A 19,009-nucleotide genomic window follows, 5' to 3' on the forward strand; every position below is an offset into this window, starting at 1 on the left:
GAGATTTTGTGGTTTTACACTTTTATTTATTGTTTATGTATTTATTATGAGGTGGTTAAACTATTTTCATAGTTCCTAAAAATATTTCTGCTACAGAATGAAAGACCTGTTGTAATGATAATATGGAAATAGGGTGTCTTTTTTTTGACTGGGCTTTTTCTGGGGTGCTCCTTTAAGTATCTTGTAACTGTCATTGCAGGATTATTGGAAGTGTTCTGAGTGTAATGAGATGAATCCTCCCATCCCAAGATACTGTCACAGGTGTTGGTCTCTTCGGAAGGGCTGGCTTCCTGATGAGAACGAGAAAAAAACTAACTCCTTAAAGAGGAAAAAGATGGAAGATTCCCTGGATGATGAGGGCTTTGATGTACCTGATGGCAAAAAGGCGAAATTGGCAGATTCACAAGAATCAAATCAAGAAAAGAAGGAAGATAAGAGCTTGCAAAGTTCAGAATCCCAGGAGACAGAGGACTTTTCTCAGCCGTCCACATCGGGTAGCATGGCTTCATGTAGTCAGGAGGAGCTCAGAGAGAATGAACGGGAGCAGTCCTTTGAGGAAAGTTCAGAAAAGAGCCTGCCTTTGACGAGCATAGAACCTTGTGTCATTTGTCAGACAAGGCCAAAAAATGGATGCATTGTCCATGGCAGGACAGGGCACCTCATGGCATGTTTTAGCTGTGCAAAGAAACTGAAGAAAAGGAACAAGCCTTGTCCTGTCTGCAGACAGCCCATCCAGATGATTGTATTAACATACTTCAGCTAAAACTGAATCCTTAACCATCAAGATTTAAAATAGAAAAAAATAGACTATTATAAAACCTTTGTATCCAATAGTTATACAGAATATATATAATTAATATTTTTTTTCCTCAACAGGAGTGTGGACTGTCAAACTGTAATATTTGTTTGGGCTGTTAGTTGCTTAATGAAGAATTCTAGTAAGCCGGTTTAAGAACATGTACATACCGGTAGTTTAAATCTTATAGTTTGTAAATTTCGGCACAGTTCTGTGTATTTTGTCTTACTCATCATATATTAGGAATGCTTGGTATCCAGTAATGAGGATGTGATCACAAGTATGACACATGGTGACCACATTTGCACTTGACAAACTGGGACACTAATTCATTTCTAGGGTGATGGCATGTTTCTAATCACATACACTGTAGCTGTGATGAAGGTATCTAACCAGTTATTATATGCAGGTGCATTTAGTCAGTTGGTCAGGATTCCAAAAGTATACAGTAGACTAAAATGATACACCACAAGGTATGTTTGTGAAAGTTCTAATTTATTCAGGTCTTCCTATAGCTAGAGGTAGTTGTTCACATTCAACTGGAATTGTTCTGTAATTTTTGAAGAGATTTTCCAGCTTGTCCAAGCTGAATCTTGTAACTGAAGAGGCTTCTTGGATAAGATAGAAAATGTCCAAGGGTCAATTATACTTGCCTGTTTTAAAGAAGCAAAACTCTCGCACTTTCTGCATTAAAATGCATGTCAGAAATCTCTTTTTTTTCCTGTGTGGCTGATTTATATCTATGCACTGGAGTTTAATGATGAAGACAATGGGAAAACTATGGGCCCGTTCACACTTGCATGTGTGCATAACCATGCATGCGGCATGTGCATAGAACAGTATAAATCAGTCTTAATCATTACAGAACAAGTCCATTTTAATATTTAGCCACTACTGGCTATACCACAAGATGTCAACTCCATGCTTCTGTGCTAAAAGCTCCAAAGGTGCTTCTGTGCCCCTCAGGAGCCGTGAACACTGAACCTCACTAGTTCAAAGATTTGGTGACCTAAGTTGGAGCTTTAATGATGTGTTCCTGACATTTTAGCAATGTATAGAGCGGTGCACACTTTGCGTTATGCAACTGGGATTTTGCAAAGCACTTTGTTTATCATGGTATTTATGCACAGTAATCATAGAAGCCCCTGAAGCACACAAGGTGGGTTATATGCAGGCATCTTGTGGTAGCTGCCAACTTAGCACTATAGAGAGATTCACTTAAGAACGTGTAAAGAGTGTGTGATCTCCATAGAAAGACAGTGTCACTGCTCCACCCCCATTTGAAATCCTTTACTGTTGGGTCCTTTTTGTATAAGGTCGGTATAAGTTAATGTGGTGAACAGCGCGTAGCAAATGAAGTATGCACTGGACTGTTTGTCTTGGTGTACACTTTCACATTTGTTATTGATTAGTCAGAAATTCTTCCCAATTGGCACCTTTTGAATTGCATGACTACAGAACCTATAAGTTGTCAAATAGGTTAGCTTAAATAACAGACATCAGAAGTCCATTCTTGTCTGTGAGGTTTCTCACACGTCAAGTTTTCATTCTCCGTTTTGTATATTGTATAGAAAAGAAATATTTGCATGCTTGCATTAAGGGTTACAGTTGTGTGACGGACTATCTCCAGTAGGCAGTTTAATTCTGCATCAGCCATGGTAGAATGCGTTCTCTTTCTATCTCATAGTCCATCCTGCTTTTCTACCAGTCTTTTTCAGGTGGAAAGCATGCAGTTATTTGCACATAGACATTTTGAAGGATCTCTGAACCTGAATACAAGTTACCTTTTGCAAATGTTTTGGTATTCATAACCTGTGTGAGTAGTTTTCAATACAATTAACAAACCCCTTATATTTTAGTTTGTGAGCACGCCTGCAAAAATTCCAGGAGTTAGGCAGCCAACGCACATTGAAGATTCCTTTATATTGCTGTTGATGGCAGTGTAGATGCTACATTATAACATGTTGCTAGCTCCTGGCTTGGTCTGACTGCTTCTTGAAATTTCGTTTTATAATCTACACAATTTTATTTTGCAGTCTGATCTGGATTCCAGTTCTTATCTGGAAAAAATTGTAGCCTGAAGACATACAGTATATGTTGCGTATATTTTCTCTATAAGTGTCCACTAAATTTTTACAGATCTCTTTGAAGTAATGTATTTTATATGAAGAGTTTGTAATAAGAATTAATGGATGACACCTGTTCAGTTGTCCTACTTACTACGTGATGTATGTCTGCTATGCAGAATTTTTGTTCTTGTGCCTTGCCGCGTTCTGAGCATTGGTTGTGAATGCAAAGATATGGCCCAAAACCCAAACCACCTAGTGATACTTGTAAGGTATTTAGTATATAGTTAGTAAGATATTTTTTGAACTTTAGTGGAGGATATTCATAATGATTGAGCTTTGCTTTAGTTTTCCTAAACTATCATTTGTGAATTAACACAAAATGTTCTACTGAGTATTGTTTAACAGAAATGGTACATGTGAATGCACACTTCACGTAAGCTGATGGATGACCTTGACTGCCTCTGTTTCATGTTTTGGTCAGTGCGGTCTTGCTAGATTGGCCTTGTAGAGGAAAACGATTTTTTGCAGGTGAATGTGTTCCATCTTTGCTGTCTTTATTTTGTGAAACATTTGAGTTTGTGCTATTAGAAACTAAATTAATCTATATCTTGCTTTTTATTAAAAATATGATTGGCTAGAGCAGTTTTCCAAGGCAGGGATATTTCCAGGATAAATAAAAATTGGGACTATATGACTGTGCTCAGCCATTCTTGCGATTTACACATACCTGTTGCATAGTATAACCAGATGTTTGACCCATTCTCCACCAAACACTGTAGATTCTGTGACACTTGTTTGCTAATTATCAATGGACAAGCATCTACCTATTGCCAAATACCTTCCTGTGCCCTCTAACATCTTTCCAGCCTGCTTACAAGACAAGAGACTGACAATATTGTATAATACAGGGGTGCTCAACCTTTTGAAGAGTGGGGGCCACTTAAGTGATTTGGTAACTGGTCACAAGCCACAATAAACTATGGGGTTCCCCCTCCCCCAAACTGCCGCAGGTGCACTGCGCTGCACCCACGGATTAGTGTGAAAGCAGCCTAATAGTTAGGTTGTATAGGTACTAATATGCCCTTTCCAAAAGCTATTATGCCCACTGACCTTCTTTCCACTTGCAGCTGCTGCTGGCATCACTCTGCAGGTTGCTAAAAGGATTAGAGGCGGAGTGCACTTGGTATCACTCCACCTGGGACAGGAGTCCTCAGTAGGCATGTGCTTCCCTAGTTTGAGGTTGAGGGCCACATCAGACAGCTCCGAAGGCCACAGGTTGAGCCCCCTTGATATAATACAATGGAGCCTTTCACTGTCATGCCAATTACTGCATAGCAGAGGATTCTGAGAAGATATCTTTGGGCAGCCAGTCATGATAGCTGTATTTTTAAACGTATATGATAAAAAAAAAATTTTTTGTCCATTAGATACATTCGTAAAGGCCTTCTAAGCTACGTTTTTGCCTGATACATTCATTGTTGGAATATTGCAGTTAATGTACATGCAATTTAGTTTACTAACGAGGCAAGCAATCAAATCAACAGGTTCTAAATAGAGTTTTGTTTTTTTTTTTTTCCCAGACACCCAAGTGCTTCTTTACAAATTTGCAATGATAGTGTATCATTGGTCCAAACATGAATTCATATTTTCTCTTTTTTTTGTGTGTTGAGCATGGATGGGGGACTGAACTGTGTCAGCTACTTTTCTTGCCTCATGCCTGTTTTTCATAACTTAGTTTGTTTCAGCTAACATGCCAAATTGTAATAAGATCCTTTAGAACTCAGGCATAGATTTGCTGACATTTTCTGTTTTCAGGAAGGCGGCTGAGTTTTGGTACGTGAAATGTACACTAAGGCTACGTTCACACTAGCCTTGTGTGCAGGCGGCAGAGAGGCGTTTGGGAAGTGTTTTTACCGCTTCCCAAACGCCTCTGCCAATTCTGCACATTACAGCACATGATGCTGTTCTAACGGGAGCGTTTGCGTCGCGTTGCGTCGCGGCAAAACTGACGCCTCTGGACGAGTCAGGAGGCTTTGAAGCCTCCTATTCTCGTCTATGGTGCCGCGGTTGCGGTTGCGACGCGGTTGCGGGGCGTTTGCGGAGCGGTAACACCACTCAAACTGCATTATAGGCGTTTGTGGGGCGTTATTAACGCTCGGCAAACGCCTAGCAACCGCCGCTAAACCGCGCATGCAGCGTTTGCGGAGCGTTTGCCGAGCGTTAAAAAACGCTCCGCAAACGCCGGACCAACGCTTGCCAAACGCTATAGGGGCGTTTGGCAAGCGTTGGCAAAACAGCCTAGTGTGAACGAGCCCTAATATTGACAGCCCGTAGGAACACCCAGCATTCACTTTATTTGGCTTGAGTGTTAATAAAGGCAGTATAACCTGTCTGCTGGTGAATTGGTGTGCAAGACCAGATCTATGCATTTCTGTGCTTCATAATTTGATTTTTATTTGGCAGATTTGTACAGCGAAAGGTTTAGTTTGTTGCCAATGTTAATTAAATTCTGAATATTTAAATATAGTTATTTTTACGCTGGATACAGTGGTCTGCTTACTACTGGATTTTTGGAAAGGTTAATCAGTGCTACATCCCTCTTATACTACTATAGGCACTTGTATTAAAAACAAGTAGTAACAATGTTCAACATCTAAGAGAGACAAAAAGTGATAGAATAATAAATTGACGTAAATGCTCAGAAGTAATATTTAAAGATTATACATAAAACACACATTGGCAGCATCCTTCAATGTGAACAGCGATTTGCTTGACATTGTTAGATGATGATGATTTTATCTCCTTGATTTTGGAAATTTCTATTAGAGTAAAATGTGTTCATGACTTTTCTTGGTTTGATGTGCTATCATAATCCCGCTACTACATTTGTCTATGATTGAGATTTATTTTTTGTTTTTGAAGCACATCAGCATAATCTTAAGTTTTGCCCATGATTATTCTTTAACGTATGTTTAAACCCAAATGTGTCTAAGTATAATTTACACTTCATTAGGCTTTCATGCTGTGTGTTTTTGTTAATGTTTTGCTATTTATTTCCATCTATGACTGATTAGCAGTAACAATGCATAGAGTAAATACAGAGTAAAACCAGTTGCTAATGGTTGTTTCTGTACTTTCTCCTCTTAGCACCTTCTTCATTTGTTTGCACTGTGAAAAACATTTACAGTCCTAAGAGCTGATATGTACATTTAACCCTCTGTACAGAACATTCAACTAAAATGCACTGTATATAAACTATTGAAAATGTTACATTTTGTGAATTATTTAAGATTAAAACAATTTTAACATTTACGCAGTGATGCATGTATTTTACTTTTAGTTTAGGCATTCAGATTTGCAATGATTTGGGGTACTTACATAAAACTAGTGGCACAAAATAGCTTGCAATATCTTTTTCATGTTGTTTATTAAACGTTCCTCATGGTTGAATGGGATGCCATAAGCTGTATTTTTTTTTTTTTTTTTCTTTTTTTAACTTTGATCCCTTTCACACTTGCAGACTGTTCGTTTCATCAGTACAGTCACGTTTTTTTCAAAGAAAAAATAGATTAAGTCTACTACATCTACTAGCTATGCAAAAAAAGACCTTTTTGTCCGTTTCTTACATCGATTTCTTTGTCCTTTCCATTTTGTTTACGGAAAAAAAATAAGGCTTTTTGGATGTGAATGTAACCAATGATCATCCTTTACATCTGTTTTTCCATGGAAGTGCATTGATGTCCGTTTTTTCATCAGTCAAGGAATGGCTGAAGGATGGATAAATGGTCTGTAACTGTGAAAGGGGCCTAAAACCGCTCCTCCCTCAGACACTTTGATAAATGAGGTTCACTTTGTCAATATCTAGCACACCAGCACTGCTTCATGGGAGAATGGGAGTTAATCAGATGCTTATTCATACCCAGAAATGCTGGGTATATCACTTCAGTCCCAGAAACTCAGTGAAGCAGGGAGGGGGCGAGTTAGGTGCCCCCACTTCTTCACTTTAGCCATAAAATAGGTTAGTAAATGTTAATAACCATAAATTAAAGTGGACCTGAAGTCAAAAGAAGATTTGAATAGTTATTTGTGCTATGAAAGATCTACATTGAGTCTTCGTGAAACTATGAGCAATATAAGAAAAAAATTGACATATGCTACATTTTGTCACTAACGTTAAAGGAGTTATGGGCTGTTCAAAAAAAACAAACATTCATACTCCCCTCTATGCTGTGGCATCTGTGTGATCTGTACTGAGCGATCACATAACTGCTGATCTCTCTGTTCTCAGCCTGCTCCATGCGGAGATTGGTGGCTGTAAGTCACTGCTCTCTGCCCTTCTCCTGGAGCACCAGGCTGGGGAGGGGGTGGGCATGGCTGGCTCTTAGCTGCGTGCTGAAAGGTGGAGCCAGTTGTCAGGCAGCAGGGTGGATCCTGACAATATTATTGGGATCCTTCCTAAGCCTGGAGTTGTTTTGCACCAATAGAGGGAATGATAGAGAGGGGATGATAGAGGGAAATAGCCTGCTCGAAACTGACTCTGGATCACAGGAGTACAAAAGTAAATGTACTTCTATGACAAACAAGAGAAGTGTGGCTCCAAAGCATTTGCCATACTTTTTTTGCAGCAGTGTTTTGTTTTTCTGAGTGTTCCAAAACATTGTTTTAATAACTGTTGATCCTATAGAGAAATCTGTTTTCTTCCCTATTTCCTTTAATAGATCAAGCTGCAGAGGGGTTGGGAGAAACCCTTTATTAGTTTGGGGAGGTAAATGCTTAAAAATAAACTACAGCGGTTACAGGAAGCGGAAAACCGTTCTGTCAGCATCAACAAGAAATACAATTGTTATAAGAAACAAAGAAAACTTGCTGTGACAGGTTACATCAAACAGTTAGGTCCATATATATTTGGACACAGGCACAATTGTAGATTTTTTTCAGGTATTTACCAAACCATATTCAAGCAATAGTAATATAATGGATATGGGCTGACAGTGCACACTCTCAGGTTTAATTTGAGGGTATGTACATCCAAACTGGAGGAAGGGTTTAGGAATTACAGCTCTTAAGAGTAGCCATCCCCTTTTTTTCAAGGGACCAAAAGTAATTGGACAATTGAATCAAAGGCTGTTTCATGGTCAGGTGTGGACTACTCCATTTTTTTCTTCATCAATTAAGCAGGTAAAAGGTCTGGAGTTGATTCTATGTGTGGTTTTTCCATTTGGAATCTATTGCTGTAAACCTACATCATGTATTCAAAGGAACTGTCCATGCAAGTGAAACAAGCCATTGTAAGGCTTGAAAAACAAAACAAATCCATCAGAGAGATAGCAGAAACATTAGGAGTGGCCAGATCAACAGTTTGGTACATTCTGAGGAAAGAAGAACGCACTGGTGAGCACAGCAACCTAAAAAGACATGGACGTCCACTTAAGACAACAGTGGTGGATGACCGAAGGATCCTCCTTATGGTAAAGAAAAACCCATTCACAACATCCAGACAAGTGAAGGACTCTCTCCAGAAGGTGAGCGTATCATTTTCAAAGTCTACAATCAAGAGAAGACTTCACGAGAGAAGATACAGAGGGTTCACCACAAGGTTCAAACCATTCATAAGCCTGAAGGATAGAAAAGCCAGATTAGACTTTGCCAAAAAAAAATCTAAAACAGCCAGACCAGTTCTGGAAAAGCATTCTTTGGACGGATGAAACGAAGATTAATTTGTACCAGAATGACGGGAAGAAAAAAGTGTGGAGAAGGCTTGGAACAGCTCGTGATCCAAAGCACACAACGTCATCTGTAAAGCATGGTGGAGGCAAAGTGATGGCATGGGCATGCATGGCTTCCAGTGGCAGTAGGTCATTGGTGTTTATTGATGATGTGACAGAAGACAGAAGCAGCTGGATGAATTCTGCAGTGTTTACAGTTATACTGTCAGCCCAGATTCAGCCAAATGCAGCAAAGTTGATTGGAAGGCGTTTCACAGTACAGATGGACAATGATCCAAAACACATTACAAAAGCAATCCAGGAGTTTTTGAAGGAAAAGAAGTGAAGTGTTCTGCAATGGCCGAGTCAATCACCTGATCTCAACCCAATTGAGCATGCATTTCACTTGCCGAAGGTGAAATTAAAGGCAGAAAGACCCACAAAGAACAACTGAAGACAGCTGCAGTTAGAGCCTGGCAAAGCATCAGAAAGGAGGAGACCCAGTCTTTTGTAATGTCCATGGGTTCCAGATGTCAGGCAGTCATTGCCAGTAAAGGAGTCTCAACAAAATATTAAAAATGAACATTTTATTTATGATTATATTCAATTGTCCAATTACTTTTGGTCCCTTGAAAAGGGGGGTGGCTACTCTTAAGAGCTATAATTCCTAAACTCTTTTTCCAATTTGGATGTACATACCCTCAAATTAAACCTCAGAGTGTGCACTTTAAACCCATATCCATTATATAACTATTGCGTGAATATGTATTGGTTAATACCTGAAAAAACTAAAATTGTGCCTGTGTCCAAATATATATGGACCTAACTGTATATCTACCTGTGTGTGTGTGTGTGTGTGTGTTTGAATGCACTGTATATATTATACACAAAGTATTCAGACCCCCTTCACTCTTTTCAATTTTGTTATGTTGCAGTCGGATACTACAAAATGATGAAGTGAAAATAGAATTTTAAAAATGTCTGAACTTATTGAAAAAAAAAAAAGAAATATCACTTGTACTTAAGTGTTCATACCCTTTAGTCAGTATTTTGTTAAAGCGTATTTAGCAGCAATTGCATTTGCAGCATCGAGTAATGTTGGGTATGACTTGACAAGCAAAGCATATCTGGATTGGGGGATTTTTTGCCATTCTTCTTTGCAAATCCTTTGCAGGTCTCTCCAGAGATGTTAAATAGGGTTCAAGTCAGAGCTCTGGCTGGGCCACTCTAGGATATTCACCAAGTTGGCGTTAAGAAACTCCTGTGTGTCTGGTCTTTGTGCTTAGAATCGCTGTCATGTTGGAAGGTGAACCTTCAGCCCAATCTGAGGTGCTGAGCACTGTAGAACAAGTTTTCATTGAGCATATCTCTGTACTTTGCTCCATTCAGGTTTTCCTCAGCCCTGACCAGTCTCTCAGTCCCTGTTGCTGAAAAACCCCACCACTGCATGATGCTGCCACCACCATGCTTCACTGTTGGGATGATATTAAGTGCCTGGTTTCCTCCAGGCATAACATTTAGAAATGAGGCCAGACAGTTCAATTTTGGTTTCATCAGACCAGAGAATCTTGTTCCTCAGTCTGAGAGTCCGAGTTCTTTTTTGTAAATTCCAAATGGACTTTCTTGTGTTTTGCACTGAGGAGAGGCTTCTGTCTAGCCACTCTGCCATAAGGCCCAGATTGGTGGAGGGCTGCAGTGATAGTTGCCCTTTAGGATATTTTGTCCCATCTCTACACAAGCTCTCTGGAGCTCTGACAGTGACCATTGGGTTCTTGATCACCTCTCTTACTCTAAGGCCCTTCTCGCCTGATTCCTCAGTTTGGCCAGGCGGCCAGCTCTTGTAAGAGTCCTGGTTGTGCTAAACTTCTTCCATTTGAGAATGATGGAGTCCTCTGTGCTCTTGGGAACCTTCAGTGCAGCAGAAATTTTTTGTAGCCTTTCCCAGATCTGTGCCTTGCAACATTCCTGTCTCTGAGCTCTGCAGGCAGTTTCTTTGACCTCATGGCTTTTGTTCTAATACAGTGTGCATTGTCAGCTGTGAGGCCTTTTTATAGAGGTGTGTGCCTTTCCAAATCATTTTCGATCAATTTAATGTACCACAGGTGGACTCCATTAAAGATATAGAAACATTTCAGCAACAATCAAGGGAAATGGGAGGCACCTGAGCTAAATTTTAGGTGTTGTTGCAAAGGGTCTGAATACTTATGCCAATGTGATATTTCAGTTTTTCCTTTTTATACATTTGCAAATTTTTATAAAATTCTGTTTTCTCTTTGTCATTATGGGATACTAAGTGTGGATTAAAGAGAAAAAAAATATGAATTTAAACACCTGTAGTAACAGGTTGCAACATAACAAAAGTGAAAAAAGTGAAAGGGGTCTGAATACTTTATGAATGCACTCTATATTTAGCTCCAAACGTTCTAAACAAAGGGCCAGTTTACCGGCCTTTAGGCTTTGGGCTGTGGTCAGTGGGAGTAGAAAATGGTATCAGTGGACAGAATAGTGCCTCATTCATGGTGTCAGCAAGAACAATAGTAACCCTCCATATTCCCATTGCACACGTTCCTGGAAGAGGCTTTAGGATACTGGGTTCTGCAGCAACCACCAGACTGGATCATAAATGTTGCAAAGGAGATATTTGCCAGCACACCATGGATCTTTAAGTTGAGTCCAAATGGTTTTTATTGAAACATGATCATATCACAAACAATAGTGCAACAGTTTGGAGTTACGCAAGACCCCTTTGTCAGGTACAGTGGGGCAAAAAAGTATTTAGTCAGCCACCAATTGTGCAAGTTCTCCCACTTAAAAAGATGAGAGAGGCCTGTAATTGGCACCATAGGTAGACCTCAACTATGAGAGACAAAATGAGAAAAAAAATCCAGACATTCACATTGGCTGATTTGGAAAGAATTTATTTGCAAATTATGGTGGAAAATAAGTATTTGGTCACCTATAAACAAGCAAGATTTCTGGCTCTCACAGACCTGTCCTGCACTCATTACCTGTATCAATGGCACCTGTTTGAACTTGTTATCAGTATAAAAGACACCTGTCCTCAACCTCAAACAGTCACACCCCAAACTCCACTATGGTGAAGACCAAAGAGCTGTTGAAGGACACCAGAAACAAAATTGTAGACCTGCACCAGGCTGGGAAGACTGAATCTGCAATAGACAAGCAGCTTGGTGTGAACAAATCAACTGTAGGAGCAATAATTAGAAAATGGAAGACATACAAGACCACTGATAATCTCCCTCGATCTGGGGCTCCACGTAAGACCTCACCCCGTGGGGTCAAAATGATCACAAGAACGGTGAGCAAAAATCCCAGGATCACACGGGGGGACCTAGTGAATGACCTGCAGAGAGCTGGGACCAACATAACAAAGGCTACCATCAGTAACACACTACGCCGTCAGGGACTCAGATCCTGCAGTGCCAGACGTGTCCCCCTGCTTAAGCCAGTACATGTCCGGGCCCGTCTGAAGTTTGCTAGAGAGCATTTGGATGATCCAGAAGAGGATTGGGAGAATGTCATATGGTCAGATGAAACCAAAATAGAACTGTTTGGTAGAAACACAACTCGTCGTGTTTGGAGGAGAGAGAATGCTGAGTTGCATCCAAAGAACACCATACCTACTGTGAAGCATGGGGGTGGCAACATCATGCTTTGGGGCTATTTCTCCACAAAGGGACCAGGATGACTGATCCATGTACAGGACAGAATGAATGGGGCCCTGTATCGTGAGATTTTGAGTGCAAACCTCCTTCCATTAGCAAGGGCATTGAAGATGAAACGTGACTGGGTCTTCCAACATGACAATGATCCCAAACATACCGCCCGGGCAACGAAGGAGTGGCTTCGTAAGAAGCATTTTAAGGTCCTGGAGTGGCCTAGCCAGTCTCCAGATCTCAACCCCATAGAAAACCTTTGGAGGGAGTTGAAAGTCTGTGTTGCCCAGGGACAGCCCCAAAACATCACTGCTCTAGAGGAGATCTGCATGGTGGAATGGGCCAACATACCAGCAACAGTGTGTGCCAACGTTGTGAAGACTTACAGGAAACGTTTGACCTCTGTCATTGCCAACAAAGGATATATAACAAAGTATTGAGATGAACTTTTGATATCGACCAAATACTTATTTTCCACCATAATTTGCAAATAAATTCTTTCCAAATCAGCCAATGTGATTGTCTGGATTTTTTTTCTCATTTTGTCTCTCATAGTTGAGGTCTACCTATGATGCCAATTACAGGCCCCTCTCATCTTTTTAAGTGGGAGAACTTGCACAATTGGTGGCTGACTAAATACTTTTTTGCCCCACTGTATGTCTTGTTTGTGATGCGATCATGCTTCAATAAAAAAAAAAAAAAAAAAACATTTGGATGCAACTTGAAGATGCATGGTGTGCTGGTAATATCTCCATAGTGAGAAGAATTAGTGTCCCATCTTTGGTGTCAGTGGAAGAATAGTAACACATTTTTGGTGTCAGTGGAAGGCATAGTGCATCAAATCAGTGGGAGAAAGTGTTACAAGGGCAGATAAAGGAAAGCGAAGGAATGCAGTTTGGAGACCACTGAGCTAGAGAGTGGAAAATCTTTGAACCTCTGTCAGATTTATATTGCTGTCTTTCTCCCTGCTGGGGAAACATTAATAATGTTTTTAGTGTATTTTTACCATAAATATAATTTGGATATTTTCTCTGGCGGTGGGGGGCTGTCAGGTATGCTGTACGGGGCCCCATGATATCTAACAGTGGCCCTGGGTGTATGCTTGTGTCTGTGCCACCTGTATAGTTAGGAAGAACCTTGAACCTCTGCTATGTACCTCAATGGATCTAGGAATTGGACATGTTTTCAACTGAAAATACAATTAGTAATGTTTCCCCAGCAAATCAGGAATCCACACAGAGATTTACTATTGAGCAGTGGCTAAAAAGGTTGTCTAAAATGTGTTCTGCACATGCTCAGTTATATCGGCCAAAGACACTGCACAGGCGTCTAGATTTTTACTGTCGATTTCCTTTAAAAAAAACTATTTTTTACACATTCTTAATTTTTTTTGAAATGGCAGATATTGTTTAAAGTGAAGTCCTGATATTTGGCAAAGCAAATTTCTAAGTGAACATGTCTCTGCAGTGATTTTTCATGGTGTTAGACGTGCTTCTTAGCAAGTCTGCTTTGTGAGTCTGATTCCGGGCGTGTGTCTCGTTAGTAAATTCGATTGGGCGTCTAGTTATGGGCGCTGCTCAATAGTAAATCTCGTTGCGGGGTAAAAGTAGACGGTCGCTCACAAAAATTGGACAAGGGCCCTGGAGTCTATGGTTAAAGTAAATATAGAATTCATAACAATATCGGATCATGCACCTGTCACAATGAAGCTATTATGGGAAAGAGAGCAAAATAAGTTAAACATTTGGAAATTAAATGAGACACTTCTTCAGGATCAAGAGACGGAACAGAGGATTAAAAAATAAATAGAGCAATATTTTGAAAAAAATGAGACTGAAGAAGTGTCAGTGGCAACGGTGTGGGAAGCTCATAAAGCTTATATTAGAGGAGTCTTGATAGCGATTGAGGTGACGAAAAAAAGGAAAGAAAAGAGAAAATAAATACGCTTCTTAGAGATCTATGTGAACTAGAACAGATACATAAAAAGAGAATATCAAAAGAGATTCAGCAGCGTATGTTAAATAAATGAGAAGTACTAAACAATTTATTGGTGGAAGAAAGGAGGAGAGTGTTTCATAGGATAAGTGAGAGATACTGTTGGGGAGATAGACCAGGGAAATATTTAATGAGAGCACACAGAAAAAAGAAATCTAGGAACTGTATAGAGAAAATAAGAGATAACAATGGAGAACTAATGTATTCAATGAAGGATATTGCAAAAGTATTTAAAAAATACTATAGTAAGCTATATAATATCACTCTCAATTGGTCCATAAGAGAAGAAGAAGAAAGAATTAAAAAAAGACAAGTATACCCTAAAAGAGGTGGGCTTACCGAAATGAAGAGAACAGTTAATATCCCTTGAAAAATCAAAAACGCAGGAAGAAATTCAAGAAGCATTGACGAGTACTACAGCAGTGAAAAGTCCAGGACCAGATGGGTACACTGTGAGATATTATAAAAAATTTAAAGATCAATTAATACCCAAGTTGAGGTTATATATGAATGCATTGGGATGGGAGATGAAAATGAGGGAGGAATCCTTGCAAGCTCATGTTACAATCATACAGAAAGGAGGAAAAGACGGTGCTCAGTGTTCTAGTTATAGACCGATATCCCTATTGAACATACACACTAAACTATATGCAAAAGTTCTGGCAAATAGGTTGAAAGACCTAATACCGGAGTGGATTCATATGGATCAGGTGGGTTTCGTCCCAGGGAGGGAGGGTAGGGATAATGGATTAAGATCTTTGCTTCTCATACAAAAAAAAGCATCTTTTTCTTTAGCCGTGTGTTGGGCCGGCTATGAAGTAGGATGGAGGTCGGTACTTTGATTTTAAGGTGTGTGTTGGACCGACTATGAGGGGAGGTTAGAGGCTGGTATTTTTTTAGGCATGCGTTGGGCCAGCTTAAAAGGGAGGTTGGTACTTTTTTTCTTTTTCAGTCATGTTTGGAACGGCTATAAGCGAATAGGATTTCACATATGATTGCAAATATATGAAACCAAAACCTCTGTTTTTGAATTAATTTTTTTTACTAGTTTAAACTCTGAATGTATCTCTTGTTACGTATGTCACAATTTGGAAATGACGTTAGTGTAGAGTTAGGGACCGCACTTTGCAGAGGGGCCTTGACGTGGCAGTGCGGCTTCACATATATTTGCAAATGTATCCAACATAAACTGCAAATTGCTGAAACATTTTAGACTTTTTGTGATTTTGCTGGCTGGCTGGCTGGTAAGTACGTTGGAGGACTCTGTGTGCAGCTCTGCCAACAGAAAAACTTTAAAGCAGAACTTCAATCTAAAAAAACATTAGCTATTTTCAACTATCTATTAGCTATTTTATGCTGCTATCCTTTGTAAATATTTAGGAAAGTCTATCATTTTATTTAGTATTCAGGACAGGTGGAGGGGTTTTCTCAGCTAAGTACACCCTCCTGCCTGTACGCCTGAGCTAAGAGCAGATGGATTCCAGAATGGTACATGAATCATCTGCCCTTATTCAAGATGGCCACAGCCAGAAATACAAGAGGGGTGTCTTTCAAAGTGATTTCTCAGCACAATAAAGCATGGAGACATGGATGGATGGGTGAGTTTGCTTTGAATATTAAACATCAATTAAATAGAGTTTTTGGTTTGTGGTGCTCAGATGCAGTGTAGTTTCACTTTAAGCCTGAAGTGATTGACATTTCTATCATTCAGTGTTTTCCGTACTCCTTTCATTTGTGTACCTCCACCTGTACAGTTAAAGGGACACCCAAAGAAAAAGACTAATGTGGTTCTAAAGGCTCATTTTATGCATGAAGGTAAAAAACTTTCTGTGTGCAGCAGCCCCCCCAGCCCCCCTAACACTTACCTAAGCCCCATCCTGATCCAGCAACGTTCACAAGAGCCTCGGTACACTGGGGACTTTCACTCCTGATTGGCTGAGGCAGCAGTGGGAGCCAGTGAGCCAATCACAGCCAGTGAGCCAATCAGGCAAGGCCAAAACGAGGCTCTGTGTGCGAATGGACACGCAGCACCGCGGCCTTGGAGCGCAAACCACTTGCTATGCAGGCACCAGACAGGAGGGAGGGGCCAGGAGCTCCAGCAGACAACCCAAGAAAAGGAGGATCCGGACTGCTCTGTGCAAAACTACTGCACACCACAGGGAATTATAAAGTGTGTTTTATTTTTTTTTTAAAAGCGAGACTTTACTAACAGTTTAAGAACAACACTTTCAAGCAGTGGTAACATCTATTAAGAGAACAAAAAGCAGTTTCCCCCTGAAAGGTAAAATTATAATGTGATAATGTGCTAGTATGCATTGCATACAATGAGGCACCACATAATAGCACATTATGAAAGACTTACCTTAACCGCTTTCGCGCTGCCCTATAGCAGTAATACTGCTACAGGGCGGCACAGGTGCGCAAAATCAAGTATATACACGTGATTCTGCATATCCGGGTAAGGGGCCCAGACCTGTATAGCATCCTGTGGCTAACTACACTCATTGTACCACATGCCAAAGTGAGCGCCGAACGCAGGATCCAGTGCCCACGCAGTTTGGGTACAAGTCCCAAGGTGCACTTGAGGGTCACCGATCCGCATACTGCTAGTGAGCCACGAAGGCAGAAAGAAGTCAGACCTTGACAGAGGTATCAGTCGAAGGAGGTGAACTTATCTGGTGAAAAACTAGTAAGTAATTCTCCAAGAGGAGAAGGCGTTCATCACCTAAGAAAACTAGCAAAAACACTGGAACCACACAGAATTATACAGGGGCACTAGTAAGTAAACCCAGCAAAGCTTTTTGCCAGTGTCCATTCACCTAAAGGTTATGGCATATAACCCATGGTCTATTAATCAATTCCTGTGTTCTGTACTGTACAAAAAAAGATAAAACCTTTACCAAACTCCTAGCACTTGAGTAGGGCATTCTTTTATTCTACAGCCATGCATACATAGCAAATAAAATAGGGTTGCGTTAATATCAATAGTACTAAGGACACAATCATTCGAAGAGTGTCGAGACAGAAAACATAACCCCAAAACAGAGGTGATAAGTATAAAGTGTATAAAGTATAAGTATAAAGTGTCCTGACTCCTCCTGAGTGTCTGCTGACCTGAGTCCTCTATCTCTGCTGCTGTGTCCTGACTCCTCCTGAGTGTCTGCAGGCCTGAGTCCTCTGTCCTAACTCCTCCTGCATGTCTGCAGGCCTGAGTCCTCTGTCCTGACTCCTCTGTCCTGACTCCTCTTGCGTGTCTGCAGGCCTGAGTCCTCTGCTGCTGTGTCCTGACTCCTCCTGCGTGTCTGCAGGCTTGAGTACTCTGCTGCTGTGTCCTGACTCCTCCTGAGTGTCTGCAGGCCTGAGTCCTCTGTCTGCTGCTGTGTCCTGACTCCTCCTGAGTGTCTGCAGGCCTGAGTCCTCTGTCTTCTGCTGTGTCCTGACTCCTCCTGTGTGTCTGCAGGCCTGAGTCCTCTGTCTTCTGCTGTGTCCTGACTCCTCCCGTGTGTCTGCAGGCCTGAGTCCTCTGCTGCTGTGTCTTGACTCCTCCTGCGTGTCTGCAGGCCTGAGTCCTCTCTCTGCTGCTGTGTCCTGACTCCTGAGTGTCTGCAGGCCTGAGTCCTCTGTCTGCTGCTGTGTCCTGACTCCTCCTGTGTGTCTGCAGGCCTGAGTCCTCTGTCTGCTGCTGTGTCCCGACTCCTCCTGCGTGTCTGCAGGCCTGAGTCCTCTGTCTGCTGCTGTGTCCCGACTCCTCCTGCATGTCTGCAGGCCTGAGTCCTCTGTCTTCTGCTGTGTCCTGACTCCTCCTGAGTGTCTGCAGGCCTGAGTCCTCTGCTGCTGTGTCCCGACTCCTCCTGCGTGTCTGCAGGCCTGAGTCCTCTGTCTGCTGCTGTGTCCCGACTCCTCCTGCATGTCTGCGGCCTGAGTCCTCTCTCTGCCGGGTCCCCACAAACACCTCTTCCTCAGCCTCACACCTGCTCCCAGCAACTGATGAGGCAACGGTGGGCTGGTCACCCCTCAACTGGCCATTCCTGCTTACATTACTGACCAATCAGGAAAAGAGAGGTGGGCATCAGCAGCCATCACATGACTTCTGGTGATCATTGCTTGGCAGGGGGATGGTCTCTGATCAGACTGCTGGACACTGTGGGTAGTGGAAATCGCCGACTCATTGCTGCCAAAGTAATGTAATAGAGCTGACAGTCCAGGACAAATCCAAAATTCCATGAGTCTGCCCGGTACGAGGACTGTCCGTGACAGATCTGCGAAGTCCGTGAGCGTCCTGGTTAGCAGCAATAAGGAACATTGGTCTGGCGATATTGAGGACTGGTGTGGCAGCAACCAGAAACACTGCTGCTGACTTCCACCGGTCTGGTATCACTTAGGAACATCGTTGCTGCTTTATACCAGTCCGGTATCACTCAGGGACAGCGTTGCTGCTTTATACCAGTCCGGTATCACTCAGGGACAGCGTTGCTGCTTTATACCAGTTCTGTATCACTCAGGAACATCGTTGCTGCTTTATACCAGTCCGGTATCACTCAGGAACATCGTTGCTGCTTTATACCAGTCCGGTATCACTCAGGGACAGCGTTGCTGCTTTATACCAGTTCTGTATCACTCAGGAACATCGTTGCTGCTTTATACCAGTCCGGTATCACTCAGGAACATCGTTGCTGCTTTATACCAGTCCGGTATCACTCAGGGACAGCGTTGCTGCTTTATACCAGTTCTGTATCACTCAGGAACATCGTTGCTGCTTTATACCAG

General features: G+C 41.5%; 1 protein-coding gene across 2 annotated transcripts in view; it reads left to right on the forward strand.

The window, feature by feature from the left end:
• The window catches only part of MDM2 (MDM2 proto-oncogene), a 36,703-nt gene extending 30,526 nt beyond the window's left edge, over positions 1–6,177 (forward strand). For both annotated transcript variants that reach the window (XM_089674121.1, XM_089674122.1), the window contains exon 11: positions 200–6,177. In XM_089674121.1, the coding sequence (XP_089530247.1) occupies positions 200–763 (564 nt within the window). In that variant the 3' untranslated portion in view covers positions 764–6,177. The remainder of the gene's footprint in view (positions 1–199) is intronic.
• The last annotated feature ends 12,832 nt before the right edge of the window (positions 6,178–19,009 follow it).

This window comes from Staurois parvus, unplaced genomic scaffold (assembly GCF_062004578.1).
Source record: "Staurois parvus isolate SC_StPar_1 unplaced genomic scaffold, SC_StPar_1.0 ptg000147l, whole genome shotgun sequence".
NCBI lineage: Eukaryota > Metazoa > Chordata > Amphibia > Anura > Ranidae > Staurois > Staurois parvus.